The following is a 23,010-nucleotide window of genomic DNA, read 5'->3' on the forward strand; positions in this document are numbered from 1 at the left end:
AAAGTGCCTGAAACATACTCGTCCAGTTTATCCAGTGGTTACAAAGGACACCCCTCTTATCACCTCCGACATCTCGGTCACTTACTTGGAATAGTTCAGGCAAACCAGAAACTCCCACCCCAACACCGACTCTGTACTTGCTTCTAATTCCAACCCCTTCTCCCTTTCATAATTTATTTCCTTGTTTTTCTCTATAATTTTACCCTTTATGATTGTTCCCCTAATCTATTTCTTTGAGACTCTGAATAAATGGAGTCCTATCGGGAATGTTCTCTGTTATCTTGCTTAGTTCACTCAAAACTCTTCAAGATTCATTTATGCTTTTGGATGTGGTATAATATTACTCCATGCAAGCCGTACAATTTACTTACCCCCTTTAATGCTGATTGACATCTGGGTTGCTACAATTTGGAACTTCTAAGAACAAGGCTGCAGGGGGCATTCTCAGGCACGAACTCCAGGAAACACGTGCACACCTTTCTGTTGGCTGTATACCTGGGACCAGAATACTGGTCCTAAGATCTGTGTATCCTCAACCTTCTACAAAACGATGCCAAGTTGTTTTCCAAAATGATTCAACAATTTATCCTCTGATCACAACATACGAGAGGTAATTTTGCTTCACAAAATAACCAAATATTGGACTCATCTAATTTTTGCCGAACGGAGGGGCTGTGTAATGAATGGCTTCACAGTGTGGTTAATTTTGCATTTTCCTGTTGTCCAGTGAGACTGACCATTTTATCAACTTGTTACTGGCCAGGAAGGCTTTTTATATCTTCTACATACTAGGCAAAATTTTTTAATCTGTGGCTTCTCTTTTCACTTCCATTATGGTGTCTTTTGAGGAATGGAAATTCTCAACTTGATGTACTTGAACTTCTCAATCTTTCCTTTATGGTGAATGCTTTTGGACTTGCTTAAGAATTTCTCCCGTACCCTGAGGCCCAGAATGATGGCCATTCTGACTGGTGTGAGGTGATATCTCATTAGTGTGCAGCCTGGAACTGACCTTCGCATGGAGAGAGAGTCCAGCTTCCTCCCCCTCCCTCCCTCCCCTTCCTCTCTCCTTGTGTCTTCCCTTTATAGACATGCTATTGTCCCAGCCCCATTTACTTGTGCCCCTCCTCTGCAGTCTGGAAGTGCCACTTCTGCAGAGCATCAACGGTCCACGTGCGGACGGTCTGTTCTGGGCTTTCCACTCCGCTCCACTGGCCCACTCGTCTTCCTCTGTGCTGACCTCATTATCTTCACCACTAGTTTCACAGTAATTCTTGATGTCTGCTAGGGCCAGCCCATCTCTCTTTTTATTTCTATAAGTGTCTTCACTACACTCGGTCTTTCCTATTTTCATAACACTTTAAGAATGCACTTATCAAGTTAAAATTCAGACTGTGATTGCACTAAATCAACATATCAAGTTTTATAATGTTGAGTCTTCTAATTCATGAATATGTTACTCCATCAATTTAGGCTTTCTTTAATGACTCAGTAACATTTTACAGTTTTCCCACCGGAGGTCTGTGTATCTTTTGTTGCTTAATATTTTTGACCTGTCATAAGTAGGACCTTTTATTTCCTACATGTTTCTTGCTAATACACAGAAATATAATTTAGTTTTATATATTGGCTTTGTATCTAGGAACCTGACTAAAATCATTAATTCTAAAAATGTGAGACTTTTGGGATTTTCAATGCACGTAATGATTTTATCTGTGAAAAATGATTTTCTCCTTCCTTTTCAAAACTTATACTTTTCTTACATTATTCCACTGAGACCTGCAGTACAACGCTGAACATAAATGAGCATAGTTAGCATCCAAGTTCATCTCTACATTTGTCTTTTAAAATTTCTCTCAGCAACATTTTGTGCTTTTCAGTGAATATAGCTGTTTATACATTTTGTCAGATGTACCACTAAGTACTCAAAATAATTTATGCAATTTAATGGAAGATTTAAAAATTCAGTTTTTTTTTTAACTGAAGCACCGTCAGTTACAACATGTCAATTTCTGGTGTACGGCACAAAGTCCCATATTCATACATATATTCATTTTCATTTTTTTTAATTAAAGGTTGTTACAAGATATTGAAGATAGTTTCCTGTGCTATACAGAAGAAATTTGGTTTTTTAAATCTATTTTTATATATAGTGGCTAGCATTTGAAAATCTCAAACTCCCAAATTTCTCTCTTCCCATCGCCTTTCCCCAGGTAACTGTAAGACTGTTTACTACATCTGCGAGTCTGTTTCTGTTTTGCAGATGAGTTTGTTAGTGTCCTCTTTTTTCTTTGATTCCACGTATGAGTGATATCATAAGGTATTTTTCTTTCTCTTTCTGGCTTACTTCACTTAGAATGATGATCTCCAGGCCCATCCATGTTGCTGCAAATGGCATTATTTCATTCTTTTTTATGGCTGAGTAGTATTCCATTGTATAAATATACCACAGCTTCTTTATCCAGTCATCTGTTGATGGACATTTAGGCTGCTTCCACGTCTTGGCTATTGTATATAGTGCTGCTATGAGCATTGGCGTGCATGTATCTTTTCAAATTAGAGCTCCCTCCAGATATGTGCCCAGGAGTGGGATTGCTAGATCATACAGTAAGACCGTATTTAGCTTTTTGAACAATCTCCATACTGTTTTCCATAATGGGTGCACCAAACTACATTCCCACCAGCAGTGCAGGAGGGCTCCCTTTTCTCCACAGCCTCTCCAGCATTTGTCATTTGTGGACTTTTGAATGATGGCCATTCTGACTGGTGTGAGGTAATATCTCATTGTAGCTTTGATTTGCATTTCTCTGATAATTAGCAATACTGAGCATTTTCTCATGTGCCTGTTGGCCATTCGTATGTCTGCACTGGAGAATTGCTTGTTTAGGTCTCCTGCCCATTTTTGGATTGGGTTGTTTATCTTTTTGTTATTAAGCTGTCTGGGCTGTTTATATATTTCGGAAATTAAACCTCTGTAAGAGCGCTATTTCTCCTCTGTTGCTCCCTCCCCGTGGGAGAGGTTTCCCTACTGATTTCCTTTTTCTTCTTTTTTTTCTCTCCTACCAGGTTTTGTGAGGAATCTGGTCTTTTGAAGTAGATGATGTTCTGTCAAAGCTCAGCAGGTGTTCTGAGTGAATGGGTGGGTCCACGGATGTCTCCCTTGGTGTGTTTGTGGGAGAGCAGGAGCTAAGAGCGTCCTTCTACTCCGCCATCTTGGCCGCTCACTGTAGAACGCTCAGTGTGTTAATGCTAAGTGTTCTTTCTCCTACTGAATCTACTCCCTTCCACTCTCCAGAGGAGATGAATCTTACAAGAATGTGGAACTAACAGCACAGGGCAGAGCCTGGAACTGACCTGACCCTAGCTCTACACAGTGAATTCACTCACGTTACGACTCAGCGTCCCTGCCTGTGAAATGTGGGTAACACTAAATTATTCTGATCGCTGTTCCAAGTTCTGACACTCTGAATCTATGGATGCTTCCATGGTTCACGTCCAACACCTACAAAGGACCTCACTGAACAATAAAACCCCCTTTCCCACTGGCACAGACAACCTCTCCCTAACGACACCCCAGAGCCACTCACCACCACTGCCTGAAGGTGGCACGCATCCTGCTTGGCATCCCTATTCTGGTACATGTGACATCTTTAGAAATATGGCTAAACAACTCTTTCTCCTGCGTTACCGCCTTCCTTGCTTTTCTGGGTTACGAATTCGAAAACACCTCCTCCCTCAGATCATTCTCATCATTCAGGAGTGCAGAGAACTAATGTGCAGAATTCAAATATTCTTCTACTGAAAAAAGAATCTTTAGGTAAAACAAACAATCAAAAGTATTCTCAGTTCTCTGTAAAAGCATTCTATTGATAATAAAAGACAACCAACAGTACACTTCAGGTAGATAATAACAATTTAATAGTAATATCATGAAGTAAACAAACATATAAAAATCAAGTATTTAGTTTTAGATGTTAGAAATAATATACATAACAAGTTCAGCATAGTACTGATAGTGCTGCAAGATAATTTTTTACTGGTCAAATTACAGATTATGCCAATCAGGCTGCTTTGTACTCAAGAGTTTCAAAAATTCTGCTTTTATTACTAAAAGCATCTGGATTTCAGACAACTCTAATGAACCCGTGTAACACTTGGCACACTGCACCTGAAGCTGTGCCCATCATCGTTAACGATCCAACCGCATCCTCTCATGATGGAAACAAAAGAAGCCAACCTTTGCCCCTTTGGAACACCTGTTACCAAAACTGTCACAGTGTCAAAACAGAAACAACTCCTTTCTCCTTTTCAGTCTCAACCGCCCTTGAAGTACATGCATGAGAGGAAGTTAGAAACAAAGAGGGCAACTGTATGCTATATGCTTGGGTCAGTGTTAAAACCCGCAGACTAATTTTCAGATACAATCTTCCTGGTTCTGGTCCTCAAAGAGACGCAAAAATAATTAACCAACTTTTTAAATATAAGCAAATATACTTTTGCTATTGTTTCATAATCAAATGTTTCGATGAATTCTAAGATTGTTTGTATATTCTATTTCCACTGAGCTAACTCAGGAGACACACTGGCTGAGAAAGGACTGAGAATATAAAGTTTAAGGCTAAAAATTCCATCTTTGAAATGTAAAGAAATATAAAGATTTAAAGAGAGCCCTTGACAAGGTTATTTAATCCAGAATTGCTGGCCATGAAAAAAGTAAACAACAACAACAACAAAAAGTCACACAAATACTTACATGAAAAACCACACAGGTCCTTCACAACAAAAGTAATTCTTTCAACTTAAAGACATCTGCTGAAAGTGAAAGTTACCTGCTGCACGGCAAGTCTTCTTCAAAATCATTAAGTCCAGTCTGGATCAATGACTCTTACACTTTGGTTGGATGACTTAATAAAGTATATTTTCTGTAGGAGGTAACTATAGAACTCAACAAACAAAATAAAATAGATAAAAAACTAGAATTTAATTGAAAATGGCATGTTGCTCCATCATTTTCATGCGATCAGCATGCCCACCTTAAATCTTCGCATTTCGTTTATAAAAAATTGCTACATTTCCCACTGAAGCGTATTACTCTGATAAGCCAAATTTAAATACTTCCATATAGTTGAGGATTAAAGAATGTTCTCAGGATTATTCATCATTATCTGCAGAAAAAAGAAAAAAAATGTAATTCACTTCACTGCAAATCAAGCTGTATGTTTCTACTCAGTGAACAAAACCTCACCATCCTTTGTCATGCTAAAGGAAGAGAGCAGTAATGTAGTTTTTATTGTAACATCATATACTCGGTGTAAAGTATTCAGACAATACAATAAAGAATAAAGTGGGAGGCAAAAGCCCCCACACACCAAGGACACCAATATCGGTGACTCTTGTATACATCTCCGCAGACTGCTTTCCTATGCACACACAAATATACCTTAAAAATTACAAAATGCAGTTTTGAGACATGAGTTTTTCTCCTTAGAACATAATGGATGGAAGGATGGATAAGCACATGAAAGAGCAAGAATCCAGGTGGTGGGCATACGGGTGACAACTGTAAAGCCCTTCCAGTGTTTCCACATGATGGAAATGAAACACTGAGAAAGGATAAATCATGGATATATTCCATGTCAATTTCAATGGCTGTGTAGTATTTTATTTATGGACATGATGTAATTAAATTAACTACTTATATTTATGAACACTCTGGTGATTTTCCATTTTTCATTATTCTCAAAAACCACTGTCACATGAATTAAAGAGACTGCTTAATCCTACATTAGGGAGGAAATAAATGAAACAGAGACCAAAGTAAAAAAAGAAAAGATCCATGAGACTAAAAGTTAGTTTTTTTGAAAAGATCAACAAAATTGATAAACCTTTAGCCAGGCTCATCAAGAAGAAAAGAGAGAGGACTCAAACAAAGTAAGAAATGAAGGAGAAGAAATAATAACTGATAACACAGAGCTATAAAAAATCTACAGTTTTATGCCAACAAATCAGAAAACGTAGAAGAAATGGACAAATGTTTAGAAACATACAACCTTCCAAGGTGAATCAAGAAGGAGACAATCTGAACAGACTGATCACTAGTAGTGAAATTAACTCTGTAATAAAAAAATCTCCCAGCAAACAAAATTTCATGACAGGACAGCTTCACAGGGGATTTCTAATAAATACATAAAGAAGAGCTAATACAAATCCTTCTCAAACTATTCCAAACAATTGAGAAGGAAGGAACATTCTTAAATTCATTCTACAAGACCACCATGATCCTATTTCCAAAACCAGATAAATACACTACCAAAAAAGGAAATTACAGGCCAGTGTCTCCAAGGAATATAAATGCAAAAATCCTTAACAAGTATTAGCACACTGAATTCAGCAGTATATGAAAAGGATCATATACCATGATCAAGTGGAATTTATTCCAGGAATGCAAGGATGGCTCAGTATTTGCAAAACAATCAATGTGACACATCACAGTAACAAACGGAAGAATAAAAATCACATGATCATCTCAATACATGCAGAAAAAGTATCTGACAAAATTCAATACAACATCCATTCATGATAAAACTTTCATCAAAGCTGGTATAGAGGGAACTTTTCTCAACTATTTAATAAAGTCCTTGTATGACAACCCCACAGCTAACATATTCAACAGTGAAAAGCTGAAAGGTTTCCTCTAAAATTAGGAAGAAAACAGGGGTGCCCACTCTTGCCATTTCCACTTAACACAGTATTGGAAGTCCTAGCCACAGCAATCAGACAAGAAAAAGAAATAAAAGAGATCCAAACTGGAAGAGAAAAAGTATCATTGTCACTATTTGCAGATAACATGTTACTTTATATAGAAAACTATGAGGTCTCCATCTCAAAACTATTAGAATAATAGAAAAAAATGAATTCAGCAAAATTGCAGGATATAAAAATAATATACAGAAATCTGTTGCTTTTCTACATGCTAATGATGAACTAACAGAAAGACAAAGTAAAAAAACCATCCCATTTAAAATTACATCAAAAAGAACAAAATACATAAGAATAAACTTATGAAAGGAGGTGGCAGACATCTATATTCTGAAAACTGTAAAACATTCACGAAATAAACTGAAGATGATTCAAAGGAATTGAAATATATCCCATGCTCTTGGATTGGAAGAATTAATAATGGCTATACTACTCAAAGCCACCTACAGATTTAATGCAATCCCTATCAAAATACCCATGACATTTTTCACAGAACTAGAACAAAAATCCTGAAATTCATACGTGGTCATGAAACACCCTGAATTTCCCAAGCAATTTTGAGAAAAAGAACAAAGCTGGAGGTATCACCCCACCAGACTTGACTATACTACAGAGCTATAGCAATCAATACAACACAGTACTGACCCAAAAACAGACACACAGAGCAATGGAGCAGGACAGAGAGCTCAGAAATAAGCCCACCCACCTATGGTCAATTAATCTTTGACAAAGGAGGAAAGAATATACAATGGAGAAAGACAGTTACAGTTACTCCACTGTTACAAGCAGTACTGGGAAAATTGGACAACAACATCTAAAGCAATGAGATTAGAACATTTCATCAAACCACATAAAAAAATAAACTCAAAATGGATTAAGGACCTAAACGTAAAATCTGAAACCATAAACCTCTTAAAACAGAACATAGGCAGAGCACTCTTTGACATAAATCATAGCAATATTTTTTTGGATCTTTCTCCTAAGGCAATAGAAATAAAAGCAAAAATAAACAAATGGGACCTAATTAAACTTAAAAGCTTATGCACAGCAAAGGAAACCACTGACGAAACAAAAAGGTAACCTTCAGAATCTGAGAAAATATTTGCAAATAATATGACTGACAAGGGGTTAATATCAAAAATATATAAAAAACTCAGATAACTCAATACCAAACAACAAACAAACAACAAAACCAACCCAATCAAAAAAGGGGTGGAAGACCTGAACAGACATATTCCCAAAGAAGACATATACATGGCCAACAGGCAAATGAAAGATGCTCAACACTGCTAATTATTAGAGAAATGCAAACCAAAACAACAACGAGACATCACTTCATACCTCTAAGGTTGGCTCTCATCAAAACGTCTACAAATAACAGATGTTGGAGAGGATGTGGAGAAAAGCAAACCCTTGTACATTGTTGGTGGAATATAAACTGGTGCAACCACTATGGATAACAGTACAAAGGGTCCTCAAAAAACTAAAAATAGAACTGCCATATGATCCAGCAATTTCCTTCCTGGGTATTTATCCAGAAAAAAAAAGACAACACTAATTCAAGAAGATATATGCAGTCCAATGTTCAGAGCTGTGTTATTTACAACTGTCAAGATATGGAAGCAACCCAAGTATCCATCAACAGATGACTGGATAAATAAGATACGTGTGTGTTGAGAGGTGGTGTGTACACAATGGAGTACTACTCTGCTATAAAGGAAGAGTGAAATCCTGCCATTTGCAGCAACATGGATGGGCCTACAGAATATTACATGACCTAGTAACTTAAGTCAGACAGAGAAAGACAAACCCTGGGTGGTATCACTTAAATGTGGAATCTGAAAAATAACACAAATTAATATGCATGCAAAATAGAAACAGATTCACAGATACAGAAAACAAACTAGTGGTTACCAAAGGAGAGAGTGAAGGCCAGGAGGGGGGAAAGTTCAGGGCATGGGATTACGAGGTTCAAACTACTCTATAAAATAGATAAGGAACAAGGACATTGATTGCACAGCACAGGTAATTATAAACATTACTTTGTAATGACTTTTAATGGAGAATATGTAAAACTACTGGATTACTACGTTCTACACTTGAAACTAATACAGTAGTGTAAACTATACTTCAATTTAAAGAGAATAAAAGCAGAAGAACTAAAAAAAGGACTTTCAAGTTATTCTAAGTCCAATCATTGTGTAACACTTGATTGTCTTATGATGAACAACACAAAACAGCAGGTTAACTTAATAGAGAAGTCAAGACACACTTCACACCAGCCTCGTGAGCTGATATATTTAGTTTTCTGAGCCCAAAGGCATCAATTCCAGGCTCTATGACCCAGAAAGCGGGTCCTGGTGTCCTTCCACCCGCGGGGACTCGTGCACTCCAGCGGGGGAGACCTTCTGCAGGGGCCCGTGCCCCTCGAAGCACCTGCTGTCACAGGAGGGTGTCAGTTCCACCCCCGTGGCTCAGCTGCTCGCGACACTGCTCCACACGGGCAGTGAACACAAGCTCTGCGGACACCGGCCAGGCCACACCACCCCCGCGCTGATGACTTAGGAGAAGCGTCTGGGAACGGCGCTTCTATAAGAGAACAGCCTGAAGGAGTTGGTCTGGGTGGGAACACGACTGGTCCGCAGATCCCCTCCATGGACTCGCTCTCTGGCCTCGTGCCCCTAACTCTCACCACGTCCTGTTCTGAGGAAGAGCCCCACAAAATCCAAACCTGTAACACTAAGAATACTTCAGTCCATTATAGGACTGTTGTATAAAATGGGGCCCAAGGTCTCAATTAAATCAGGAACTCTCAAGTTCCAGGTAACGTTTGTATTTTATATTTTCATTTTCATGAAAATAATTTTTTAATATGTATGAAAAAACACATGTCTTTTAGTAATAATTCACAACTGCAAGATTTTCAAAGACTAGGACTTGAGTTTTCCACTGAGGTCTACGAACTTAGATTCCTGGAGTCTGAAAAAATACTTTCCTCTTGGAAGGAATCCACATGTTGCTCAAGTCTGCAGAACACTGTATCACAGTCCCCTCTTTTTAAGAATCACTGAACATTTTTCCTTTGTTTCAATACCAAAAATAGCTGTCTTTTGAGTAACTGACATGTTTTGTCTCAGGAACACTGTGTCTCATGTAATTAATTAGGTTTCCTGCTTGGTTAGAAGATCAGCACCAAATGTGTGAACTGTTTTTACACAATGCAGACATCCTTTGAACATGAACTTCGTATTCCTACTTCAGGTTGGCTTAATATTATACATATTGCTTGCACTCATTTGTCTGATATGTTGACTTTGCCAAACACTCATTTCTTAACTTAATTTCATCTTGTTCTCTGTGTGTGTGTCTATATATATATATATGTCTATATATATATATATATACACGTATATATATACGTATATATATATATATAGACACACACATATAAAATATATATATATACATGCAATCAAACTTTTTTGGGGAATAAGATGGAATATAAGTAAGTCTTATAAAAATTCATATTGCCAAAATTACGCATCAACATTATAACTTTCAACTTTAGTCTACAAATCATACCTTTAAAGTAATAGGATTAATTTTTGACAAATATTCTAGAAAAGAATTTTTGTTCAAAATATTCAGAATCAGGTTACAAAGTCATTTTAAAAATTAGGCCCATTACTGCACAGTGAGATCCTTAAAACAAAAGGATCACGTATAATTTATCTTGATTACCCACTTCATTCACTAAACTTGGTTGCAAGGAACTTTAATTTAACCTTTTTCCAAAAAAATTAAACGCTCTCAGAATAGACTTGAATCAAGAAGGGTAATTAAGAGGATCTGGTACATAAGCTGTCAGGGAAATTCTGAAAGAGAAATTTAACGATATTTTGTGCAATGGAACATCTTCACTGGAAAAAGTTTTTATTTCTACATTGAAGACACTAAACATTTATTTGGAGATGTAAGTTCTTATATTTTTTTCCCCGAAGTGGTATTGTTTTATTGGCCTTTAACATTTTTTTAAACAAAGATGAGCTCCCTTAAGTTTCTATTGTGACCGTCGTAACTGACACGTGACGCAGTTTCTGCCTGTCTACTTGTGCTCACCTTAACCCCCGACACAGTGCGGGACAGGCAGTGCTAGCTGCCGGCCTGGGAGGGAGACTGCTTTACACGGCCCAACCTCCCCCTTGGCAGTTCTGTTAGCGTCAACAGCAATGAAAATGCAGTGTTGCTGCTTTTTTTTTTTTTAATGCAGTGGTTTCTGAAGCTGTAAGAGTACTTACTATACCTGAAGGTTTTCTAGTTTTGATTTAATAATACTAGAATTTTCAGGAGACTTTTACTTCCATCAAAGAAGTTCAAGAAACAATTTTTGCTGAGCTTACAATCAATGTAAATTAAGCCTACAAAACTGTAAAGTTGCTCCCCAAATAGAAGAACACTCTTGAATTTTGATTTCAGCAAATTAATCTTCATGAGTCAAATATCAAATATTTTTACAAGATCCAAGTGGCTCTCACCTCACGCCCAAATGCAGCGATCATTTCAAATCCCCAGTACAGATTTCACCGAAATGCATGTGACAGGAGCGCGTCTACTTACATGTGTCATTTTACCTTTTGCACACTTACTTCAAACACAAGCTGTGAGGAAACCTTACCTTCCTGATAAGCCCCGTCTGCCATGACCAGATGAAGAATCTTGGCATAAAGATGCTCATGCTCATGTCCCAGCAGATTCTGAACTACTGTTGAACAAATCTCAATATTTTCATCTTCATCCTCATGAACAGCCTGTACCAAATTTCCAAATGCAAATTAATGTGTGAATGTTAACCTTCTCCAGTTGCAGACTTTGTTATTCATAAATCTATTGACCAATAAAAATCACTGACATTTCACTGGTAACCCAAACGGGGCACATTTCAAAATGAAATGTTTTAATGGACATTCTACTTACCTTTATTTTCTCATAAACCTCAAAGAACTTTTCAAAGCCCATTTCCTGCTCCAGGTGAAGCCTCAGTTCCTCGAGATGGTTAAAGACACTCTCGTATTCGCACTCACTAGTGACCTCACCATCACTGTTGTCTAAAACACACAGATGAGAAGAAGATATTGCAGGATTTAAAAAGCTGAGTAAATTCATTCTTATCCTAATCCTTTAAAATTCAATGACAAGTGAATAATGTCATTGAAGCAGACTCCTTGTACTTTCAACTTAAAGTTTTTGTAATTACAATACTTTTTTACATCAATGAATGTACATATAGACCTGTCTTAACAAGAATGTTACTCTGGAAATCTTTTCTTTTTTATAGACATAAATAGTAAATGAAGTTAGAATAAAAACATTACTAGAGATCTAGGATCTCTAGTAAAGGAAAAAGCATACTTGTATGTTCTGCACTGAGGCAACCAACCTAACTACTATTTTTCAAAAGCTGGTATTAAACATGGGCCAAAATATGAAAATGCATGCAGAAGGAAGATGTCCTAAGATCCTAATCATAAAACTTGGAAAACACCTGGGAAGTATGATATATGCTTTAAATGTACATGCCCCAAATCATCTGAAAAATTCTAGTAAAAGACTAGTAAAAACTCTAGTAAAATTACTGAGGAATCATTCCTTTTCACATTAGCTCTTCTTCCCAAATAGTTACTGAAATACACAGATTTTCCATGCATCTTCGGGGTAATGATACGAGTAAGGAATTGTTTCCAAGCCAGAAAAAAAAAGTGCCATGGTTGGAAAAGCTGCTTCAGTATTATGAACCCTGCTGCCTGAGCGCTGCATGTGGGAGCCCTCTGTGAAGCACCCCGCGCCAAGGAGACGAAGCCACCACCCTGACTCCTAGAAGGCCCGTCAGGCGGTGGGGGTGGCGGTGGCGGAAGAAGACCGCCCTGGGAAAGCACAGAAGTCAGCGGGAGCGGGGACGGCCCCGCGGGGAAGGAGCTGCCTGCGGGCCCCTGGGCTGGAAGCGCGCACCCGAGTGCCAGGCCTCGTGCAGCGCGCTGTCGCTACTGGGGTTGTCGTCCTCGTCCCCGGGGCCCGGCCCCGCGCCGCTGCTCCGCAGCGCCGGCCGCTCCTCCTCGCTGTCCTCGTCCCCTGGCTCCCGCAGCAGCCGCTCCATGGACGCCTGCAGCTCCTGCAGGTCTGCGTCGGCCTCCGCGAACGCGCTGCAACGGGAAGGGTTACACTGAGCATCACCGCCCTCCGCCCGGGTGGCGAGGGAACCGCTCGCAGACCCGAGACTGAAGGTGCACGGGGCCCTGCTGGGGCCCGAGACCAGGGCGCGCACTGCGGCCTCGGCCCGCAGGAGAGCGAGGGAGACCACGACGCCGGGCTGAGGAAGGCCCTTCTAACCGAGCAAACAAATACTGACCGAAGAACTAAAATACAAACGTAATGTGAGGCCTTAAGTAAAATTTTCAGTAAGAGAAAATTTAAGTTTTTAATGTAGAAATATCTGTATTTTGTAGGTATGTGAACAAAACTCCTATTCTTTGGCTCTGCAGCAGCTTTGGCAAAGCAAGGAGCTAACGGGATGAGAACGAGAGTGTCTCAACCTTTGGGTCATCGTTCCAGGAGCATTTAGCTTAGTGTTTAATCACGGGACCACCGCACCACCGAACCCGCTCTGTACACTGCCGTGTGTCCAGACACCAGCCGCTCGGGAAACCTTCCCGCAGCCGGCCTAGCGCCGGCCAGACACAGGCGTGAAAGCGGGCGGCCGCTAAGTCTGCCGTTGTAGGAAAGTGAGAAGACTAAGGCCTTTTATGACATTAGCACTCAAAACATTGTCTCAGGTACTTTAAAATCTGGTCCCGAATGTGTTTCTTAGTAGGTTTTCTGTTTGAACTTGAATAAAGTTTGGAGCAAAAAATACATATATATTTTCCAAAGGAAACTTACAAGTAAAATTTCCTTATATGGATGTGGAATAACTTAGTTTTCAAATTTTGAAAAAAAGATTAAAAGCTAACTTAAATTTAAAAGTAAAATTCTGTCATCAAGTAGTAATTAAGAGAATACAACCCACAAATAAGCTACAGTTCACTCAGATAAAAACTGATGACTCCTAAAACCTTTGAGGAAAAAACTCACTTAACACGCTGCCAGCCACAGAGTTGCTGAAATGTTGTTCTCAAACAGGCTTAATAAAAACACAAGGTAGAGTGCTTGAAGACCAAGCCAAAGAAATTAAGGATACGAAGGTAACTTTTCTCCAAATTTTGAGGGCACCTGCAAAAATTTACAGAACTCTATGGGGAAAAAAGTCTACCATTAAAAGATAAAGCTTGGCTATAAACTGAAAAAGCAATGGGCAAGACTTACGAAAAACAAAACCAGGAAATCAAATGTACTGGACGCAGTGGGCCAGCTCAAGGATCACAGGGAGAGAGACCCTGAGGCTGATACAGCGCTTTCAGCCAGATCAGAACGCACGTTCTTTCTACTGAAAGGCAGAGGTGAAAGGAGAAACTCAAGTTCAAACGAATCAGAAAATAAATCATAAAAATTATGCTATTTTGTAATATTTTCCTGATGCCCTGTATACACTTCTCGAATACTTTACTCCAGGGTACTCTCGTTTTATTTCCCCAAAAAGTCTGTAACATTTGTCTGACGGGCTGAGAAGACTGACTGATACCAGAGAAGGGGAAGGGGTACCCCTGTCTAAGGAGCCCCCACTTCCCACCGCTTTCAGAAGTGCTGGTTCAGCTTCCCTCTTGGACTCTAGGTTCCTCATGAAGCAGTAAGAAAGGAGTTTTGTGACAGCAACTAAGTTACATGTGGAATTCTCCCGTGAGCCCCCGCACGCGCACACCCACACACACACACGCACACACTCGTACACACCCAACAGCTATTCCCCTCTACCTCCCCGCTGCCACGGGTGACATCACAATGGCAGGAGACAGCTGTGGATGCAGCTTTCCGGCCTTCGCCCATCACTCTCCCACTGCAGTCCTGTACCACGGGTGGTGCACACAGCCAGCATCCTGCGACAGGCACTCAACGAAACACAAACCACTTCTAGCAGTGGGCCAGGTGCTCAGTGCGAGCCAGACAGAGAGCACAGTATAACCTCTTCCTTACCTGCCTCCAGTGAGGTTAAGTTACAGTATTCAGAGGCACAAACACATATCAACGTTTACTTGACTGCACTTTAAATATGTTGTAAACAGTTAAAGGAGTAAAGTCCGCTAAGGATCATGTTTAAAACTGCGTGCTAAGTCCCCGTCCCAGAACACGTATAAACGGAGAAGCTCCGTCAGCGTTAGCATCCATAAACGACGTCGTGCTCACATGTCCTCAGAGTCCGAAGGTCCCTCCTTCACGTGCTCCTCTTCCACGTCATCCATTTCAAGACTGTCCTGCCGCACATCTCCGACAGTGGGGACGTCCATCAGCGTTTGGAACAGCTTTGAGAGGTCTGGAAGCGAACAAGTCCTCAACATCTAAAAAAAGGCAACAGATTTCTTATTGGGAGTGAGACAGTGAGAGAATGAAAATGAGAGAAAACGTTAGAAAATCAGAGTTAATAATAATTTGTATATATAGGAATCAATCACACATTTAGAGCTAGAAACTCAGGGGTGACTTGTCCAACATGAGAACCTACTTCTCTTGAACCTCAGCTCAGTATTTTTTCAGCAACGAAACTAAGGTTGTGAGTTCTGCTTGGGTTTCAGTGTGAAGTCCCTTTAAGAGGTGGGGAGGGGGTTTGTAAGGGGATGTGTACAGGGAATGGAGCTGGAGTGGGTCAGGCCCGTCAACCCGCTGGCATGGCACCTCTGCCAAGTTGTCCTCATTTTCCGGCGGCCAGCACTTCCCGTCCACTTCTGTCCATGCTTGGCTGAGCACCATCAACGCAGTCGGGGTCCTTTGCGCCGCTCTACCGTAGAGGATGCCCTCTGGGCCACACTGCTTAAATCAGGGGCCTCAAATTAGTGCAAAGAAGGGTCCACTATCAGTTCCCTGAGCAATGGACTGTGAGGGGAGCCTTTCCACCATAAGGGACAGCTGGGAAGACAGACACCTTGCTGTTCACACTAAGATGCGTTTAGAGCAGCAGGGTGAGGAGGAACTCAGCACACTGAGCTGAGAAAAAACAGTGCACAGTTGAGCTGCTTAAAATGTGCACCTGTGTTGCATAAGACCAGAACACTAGGAAGAGCCTCTGTCTGCCAACCTTTCAGCAGGCAGAACGTGATGGGCAGAGAGGGCCAGGAGACATACACCTATGGAAGTCTGTCTTGGGGCTGTGTCAACCCTAAGGGAATCTGTAAGACTGAAACATGACTCCTACGGCCCTAATAAGAACCCAGTTCCAGGTGGAAGGCTGTGGAGAAAACACAATGTTTAGCACAGGAACGAAAATGTATGTGCTTCGCCAGTTTTATTGGTACAATCTGTTTTTGAGAATAAAAAAGAATAGAATTCTATTATTTGAACATAATTTACATATTATGGCATTCAAGAGGGAAAAACACAGTTACAAACGACAAGGTGGTGCAGATCCAGGGAGGGCCTGTGAAGCACTGCACAGTGGTCCTGAAAGCTCTTCTTTGTTGAATCTCCCATGTCAGCAGAATTTACGCTTGATTGTTTATTCTTTTAATGGTTTGAACCATGTATATTATAAACTAGGCGTGTGCAAAACATGCAGCCAGTAACAGTGTATCCAGATACATGTTAATCAATAAAAATAAATAGCATAGACGCATTATACTGCATATATACACATACAACATAATGCATATGTGTAATGCATGATATGTGTGCATACACGTAATGTATACACATATACTCACAGTGCATGTGTGAACACACACACACACAGGGACCACATAAAAGTATGCAATATCCTTTAAGCTGAGATAAATATTGCCCTGGTAAAATAATCTCAGTTCTAGTTTATTCCTTTCACTAGTTAAACTTCACAACCTAACACAAAATAATACAGTTAGAAAGAGATTTCAAGTGGTAGGTACCCCATGAAATGGGTTTACATATCCAGCAATCCAACAGTTCCTACAGAGGCTGTATTTAAAACCCTTAATGTTCAGTCTTCTCTGAGAGACTGTTAAAGTTTTAGGCAGGACATTCGTCTTCATTTAGGAGAATTCTATACAATAACCCTATTGGTTCTATAACTCTGAATCTACTAGATTTATTTCATATTGTTTAAACAATATTCTATAGTTTGACACTCATACAAAGAAATCCTTCAGAAAACAGCAGTTAATCTAGAACACGTTGCCTGAGATCTTACTTCGATTACAGTCGGACTAACTTTTTTCTAAATTCTCTGTAGCACAATAATTTATGTAGCTAGCATTTGATACCACTATAAATCAAACAGGTGGAATCTAAAAAAAAAACAAACAAAGCATAAATACAGAATAGAAACAGACTCAGACATAGAATACAAACTTGTGGTTGCCAAGGGGGTGTGGGGGTGGGAAGGGATAGACTGGGATTTTAAAATGTAGAATAGATAAACAAGATTATACTGTATAGCACAGGGAAATATATACAAGATCTTGTGGTAGCTCACAGCGAAAAAAAAATGTGACAATGAATGTATGTATGTTCATGTATAACTGAAAAATTGTGCTCTACACTGGAATTTGACACAGCACTGAAAAATGACTATAACTCAATAAAAAAAGTTCAATCAAACAGGATAGCAATGCTTTAGAAAACCTCAGAACAGTTTTAAAAATTTAGGTGTTTGTTATGGTTAAGTTCTACTTTTCCTCAAAAATGAAGAGAAATGTAAGGCAGTGAATGAATTAAGTACCAGCTGCACTAACACAACTCACGTGAAATTCTACTTAATTTTACCAATTCACTTTTCCCATTTGTAGTATTTTCCATACAAAACTATGAATTAGTAATCCTCTGATTATACTATAGAATTGTTTATGAGGAGCACATGTTCAGCCTCTGCTTACTGCAATTAAACTGTAACGCTGCACCCTCAAAATGGCTCCTACGACTATTTGCTCACTTCAACCCATAAACAAGGGCAAAGATGACCTAAGGAGGCAAAAGATCTGAACTTGGAAAACTGTAAGACCCTGATGAAAGGAACTGAAGATGACAGAAACAGAGGGAAAGATACACCATGTTCTTGGACTGGAAGAACCAATACTGTCAAGATGGCCATACTATCAAGGCAATCTACAAATTCAATGCAATCCCTAGCAAATTATCAATGGCATTTTTCACAGAACTAGAACAAATGATTTTAAAATTTATATGAACATAAAAGACCCCAAATAGCCAAAACTATCCTGAGAAACAGAACAGAGCTGAAGAAGTCAGGCTCACTGACATCAGCCTACACTTTGAAGCAACAGTAATCAGAACAGTGTGATACTGGCACAAACACAGACACACAGATCAACAGAGGAGAGTCAGGCAATATACAATATCACTGTTTTTTTTAATGGAGGTCCTGGGTTCAAACCCCATGCATGCTAAGCATACACTCTATCAATAAGCCAAACCTTCTCGCTAATATTTTAATTGAAAAAAATGGTCACATATTTTTAAAACAGCAAGTGATAAAAGGTAAGAGGTTTGGAAAACTTTTACCACAAAGTGCCGATGAACATCTATTAACCTTCCTAGGCACAGATCAGTCTATCCATTCAAGACGTAACACGTCAGCTAGTCCAACACCGGAAGTGGGAGCTGGGTTGGCAGTGGGAGGGGCAGTGTAAGAGGGGGAGGGGGGTCTTCTGAGGGAATGAGAGCAGGTCCTGTGACGAGACCCTGACACGGCCAAGGAAGCATCTCCATCCTGGCTGTTCATGCAATGGAATTTCTTTCCAGTATCAGGTAGTAAGATGGAGAGTTTTCCTTGTTTCTGTTTGTTTTGGGGCGTGTGTGTATGTTATGCGTTTGGTTTTTAAGGGATTAAACTCACTACTATGGCTCATCAAAGAAAAACATGAAAATATGAAATGTTACCAAATGGATAACATTTTCCATCGGAGGAGCACTTGCCTTTGGGTTATTTGCATCGAACAGACCAGTTGAAAGTCCAATCAGCAAGGAATTCTGTTTCCTGCTTTTTGGTGGTGAATCAGAGTGAGGCCGAAGTGGGAAGGATTCTCCTCGTGAACACAGAGGTGACTGAACATGAAAGGCGACACTCAAGTGGTTAGGATGAAACACCCTGTGGAAAAACGGCTCTGGTGGCACAGATTTCTCTACACCACACTCCGAATGCTGAGAATCATCCGCTCCAGGTTCTGTGGGATGAAGAAGAGATGATGTGGTAAGTCTACACAGAACTGAAATAAAGTTCCAAGTGGTACGCAAAAAGGACAGTATTTAACATGAATTCCAGCAAAAAACTGCATATTTATAAAAAAAAATCTACCAAAATCAAAACATATATGTAATTATATTATCTTATAAATAATCTTTAACTGGGTATGTTTTATTTTCAGAAAGGAGATTTAATTTGTTATATACTTCCATTGTATCAGAAGTTCTAAAATGTAGAAACAAACGCAAAGAAATACGAAAAAATACGGGTTAAACACTCATATCTAGTTCCAGCTTATCTTGGTTTCTATCGGTTAAAGATAAAAAAATTGTATTTCTTATATTTCAACTAGTACTATTAGAAATAAGAAGACTGCTTATTTCATGTTCTCAGACATTGGCTTAGCTTTGGCAACCAATTCTTTTTGTTTTGAACACTCAAAAGTTTTGTTGCTCACATTGCCAAACAACACAGGCTTATAAATGCAGTCCAGCAGCCATAAAAAAGAAAGAAATCCTGCCAGCTGCAGCAATGCAGATGGACCTAGAGAGTATTATGCTTAGTGAAGTCAGTCAGACAAGGAAAAACAAATACGATGTGTTATCACTGATACGTGAAATCGAAAATACAGATGAATCTATATGCAAAACAGAAATGGATTCGCAGATAAAAACCCGAATCACTTTGCTGTACTCTGGAAACTAACACAACAGTATAAATCCAGCTGTACTTCAAATAAATAAATAAATAAATACATACATACATACATACATACATACATGCATGCATGCATGCATGCATGCAGAGTCCAGGGCTCTATGCCTGTTATATTTTTTAAATGATTAAGGTGATTGGTGAGAAATGCTGTCTATTAACATACAGTCCAAATAAAACAGGGCAGGGCTAACAGTCTCCAGGGGGCGATGAGGCCCGCGTGCTACCTCCGTGAGGCTCACCAAGCTGCTCCGTTCTCCCCGGGGCTCCATCCTCAGAAGCCTCACTTTGCTGAATGGTGATCCTATCTTGCAACCTGCCACAAACAGACACACCAGTTAAAAAAAAAAAGTTTACTAGAAATAAAAGCACTCTCACAGAAAAAGTGGACCACAAGTTCACTAGCATCCTATGATCCCTCTGCCAAATATTTTCCTCACTTATACATACACCTGCTCTCATGAGCACTTCATGCTTTTCATCCCATTCAAACCTCCACCCATTACCCTCATTCACAGCAACCAGCCTCGACGTTCTGACAACAGTGGTTCTGGAGCGCAGCCCCTAGACATCAGCAACATAGGGACTCCTCTCAGAAATGCAGATTCTCAGGCTCACCCTCGCCCCGTGAGTCAGAGGCTTTTGGGGACAGGGCCTTTATTTATTATTTTATTTTATTTTAATAAATTTATTTTAATAAATCCCAAAGTAATTCTAATGCTTGCTCATGTTTGAGAGCCACTACTTTAAGCAATAAAAATGCCCCTTAAAAGCAGTGAATATAAAACAATGATATGTTAATACTATGAAATATTATACAGATATTAAAGGTGAAGTAGAAATCTTTATAATCAGATAAAGTGACAGCCAAGATCAATTACTAAGTAAGAAAAGTAATATGCAGACCAACTTATATTAAATGGTGTTAGGTTTCGGAAAAATGCTGGGTGGCACAGTAAAACAGAATATGCACAAAAGTGTTTTAACCCTTAAAGGGAGTGAACTGATTTGTGTAAAGAAAAACTCATGATTTTAATCTCAACACATGCTGGGAATTAAATTCACATATTACGTTCTTTAACAAAAGTTTAATGAAGACTGGAAGAAGATATTCCAAAGGTACCAGTGATTTATCTCTGGGGTCTTGGTTTATAAGGCCGTTATTATTTTGTTAGTACTTTTCAGTTCATTTCAAATTTAGATAATTTTTTACTTTTTCAGTTTTAAATTTTGAACAACTTTCCATTTTTATTCTTTAAAGCCTTTATTTTCAATCATACAAATAACAGATTTCTTCATTCAAAATGTAATGTTCCTTGGTTCCTCAAAAAGTTACACACGAAATCACTACGAGCTGCACAATTCCACCCCTAGACGTACACCCCAAAGAGCTGAGCACAGGTGTGCAAAGGAAAGCCTGGACACCACGTTCACAGAAGTACTAATGACAACAGCCAGGAGGCCGAAGGAGTATGTAAGGAGAACTCAATAAACACAGCTATTATCATCAAGATGATTTTTTTTAATAAAAAGGAGTATAGTAAGAAAAGAACTGAGAAAATCATTTGATCCTTGCAATTCACTTTTACTTTGGCCTCAATAACTTTTAGTCTAACTACGAAATATTCATGTCTAATAAATGATAATGCTTAAGACTCTTAAATTGTTAAACAACCTCCCATCATCTGCCGTGTGTGCACCGACTGCTGAAGGACAAAAATACTCAGCATATTCACATAGTGGAGTATTACTCAGCTACAGAAAGGAACGAAGACCTGATAGGACACAGAGGGGCTGTGAACATGTTTCACTATGTCAAAGAGGCTAGGGACAAAGGCCACACACCAGATGATTCCACGGGAAATGTCCAGAACTGCATATCCACAGGGACAGAGAGTGGCCCAGCAGTAATGAGGGTGTGGGGAGGGGACGCGGGGGTGGCTGCTTATGGCACGGGGCTTCCCCTCGGGGCTGATGAATGTTCCGGAACCATGTTCTGGTAGTGGCTGCACAACACTGTGACTGTTATAAATTCCACTGAATGGTACACTTTGCAATGATGAAAATGATAAATTTTGTTATATAAATTTTACCTCAATTAAAAAAGGAAGGATACTTTTAGGACTCCCAAAACCCCAGCTGCCTTCACATTACCAGTTTCCTGCACGTCTAGCCACACCTGTCCTTTACATTCACACACGCATGTGCACCTGAGCACACCTATAATCACTTAACAGGGTTATCACAGTGTGATTGTAATGTGGGAATGCTTTTTTAGTCAATATAATTTTATTGTTAATCATTCAACATTTTGGACACATTCCCATGTTAATACATGGAGTTTCACTGTACTTAAGTGCTGGACACTACCCATAACGCAGTATACTTAGAAAAGAACAGGTTCTCAGCCACTTCCTTACTGATGATTATTTAGACTATTTCAAATTGCTTCCTGTGACTCCTGCAGAAACACATTAAGAACAAAAGTGGCGAGAGTGGGCATCCTTGTCTAGTTCCCGATCTTACAGGAAATGCTTTCAGCTTCTCACATTGAGTATGATGTTAGCTGTTGGCTTGTCATGTGTGGCCTTTATTATGTTGTGGTATGTTCCCTATAGGCCCACTTTCTGGAGAGTTTCTTTTTATGATAAATGGGTGTTGAATTTTATCAAAAGCTTTTTCTGTGTCTGTTGAGATGATCACATGGATTTTATTTGTCAGCTTGTTAATGTGTGTGACACTGACTGACCTGCAGATACTGAAAACCCTTGCATCCCTGGGGTAAACCCCACTTGATCACAGTGTATAATGATCCTTTTAATGCATTGCTGGAGTCGATTTGTTAGTATCTTGCTGAGGGTTTTTGCGTCTATATTCATAAGTGATACTGGCCTGTTATTTTCTTTTTCTGTGATCTTTGCCTGGTTTTGGTGATGGTGGCTTCATGCAACTGAAAATCCATCATGAACAGTAGTCAGGATCAGTAAGACAGTGGGGTACAAAATCAATGTAAAGAAATCCTCAGCTTTCCTATGTACAACCTGCTGGTTACAAGATCTCACAGAGGAAGAGGCACCGTTTATAACACGGAACAAAGGATACTACAGCCAGGAATAAGCTCACCAATAAACATGTAAAGCCCAGATGAAGAAAACAACAAACTCCAAACCTGACCGAAAAGAAAGGCCCGTCCTGCTCTTCCTGGACAGGATGGACACAATACG

At 39.5% G+C, this 23,010-nt stretch overlaps 1 protein-coding gene across 9 annotated transcripts in view; it reads right to left on the bottom strand.

The window, feature by feature from the left end:
• Positions 1-3,895: 3,895 nt before the first annotated feature.
• Positions 3,896-23,010, bottom strand: part of NEK1 (NIMA related kinase 1) — a 94,524-nt gene continuing 75,409 nt past the window's right edge. For 8 of the 9 annotated variants that reach the window (XM_072952786.1, XM_072952791.1, XM_072952789.1 and 5 more), the window contains 7 exons: positions 20,014-20,102; positions 18,805-19,052; positions 15,091-15,242; positions 12,766-12,956; positions 11,734-11,864; positions 11,435-11,567; positions 3,896-5,165 (listed from right to left, as the gene is read on the bottom strand). In XM_072952786.1, the coding sequence (XP_072808887.1) occupies positions 5,152-5,165; positions 11,435-11,567; positions 11,734-11,864; positions 12,766-12,956; positions 15,091-15,242; positions 18,805-19,052; positions 20,014-20,102 (958 nt within the window). In that variant the 3' untranslated portion in view covers positions 3,896-5,151. The remainder of the gene's footprint in view (positions 5,166-11,434; positions 11,568-11,733; positions 11,865-12,765; positions 12,957-15,090; positions 15,243-18,804; positions 19,053-20,013; positions 20,103-23,010) is intronic. The other variant, XM_072952787.1, reaches the window with a different exon arrangement.

Source organism: Vicugna pacos, chromosome 31 (assembly GCF_048564905.1).
Source record: "Vicugna pacos chromosome 31, VicPac4, whole genome shotgun sequence".
NCBI classification, from domain to species: domain Eukaryota; kingdom Metazoa; phylum Chordata; class Mammalia; order Artiodactyla; family Camelidae; genus Vicugna; species Vicugna pacos.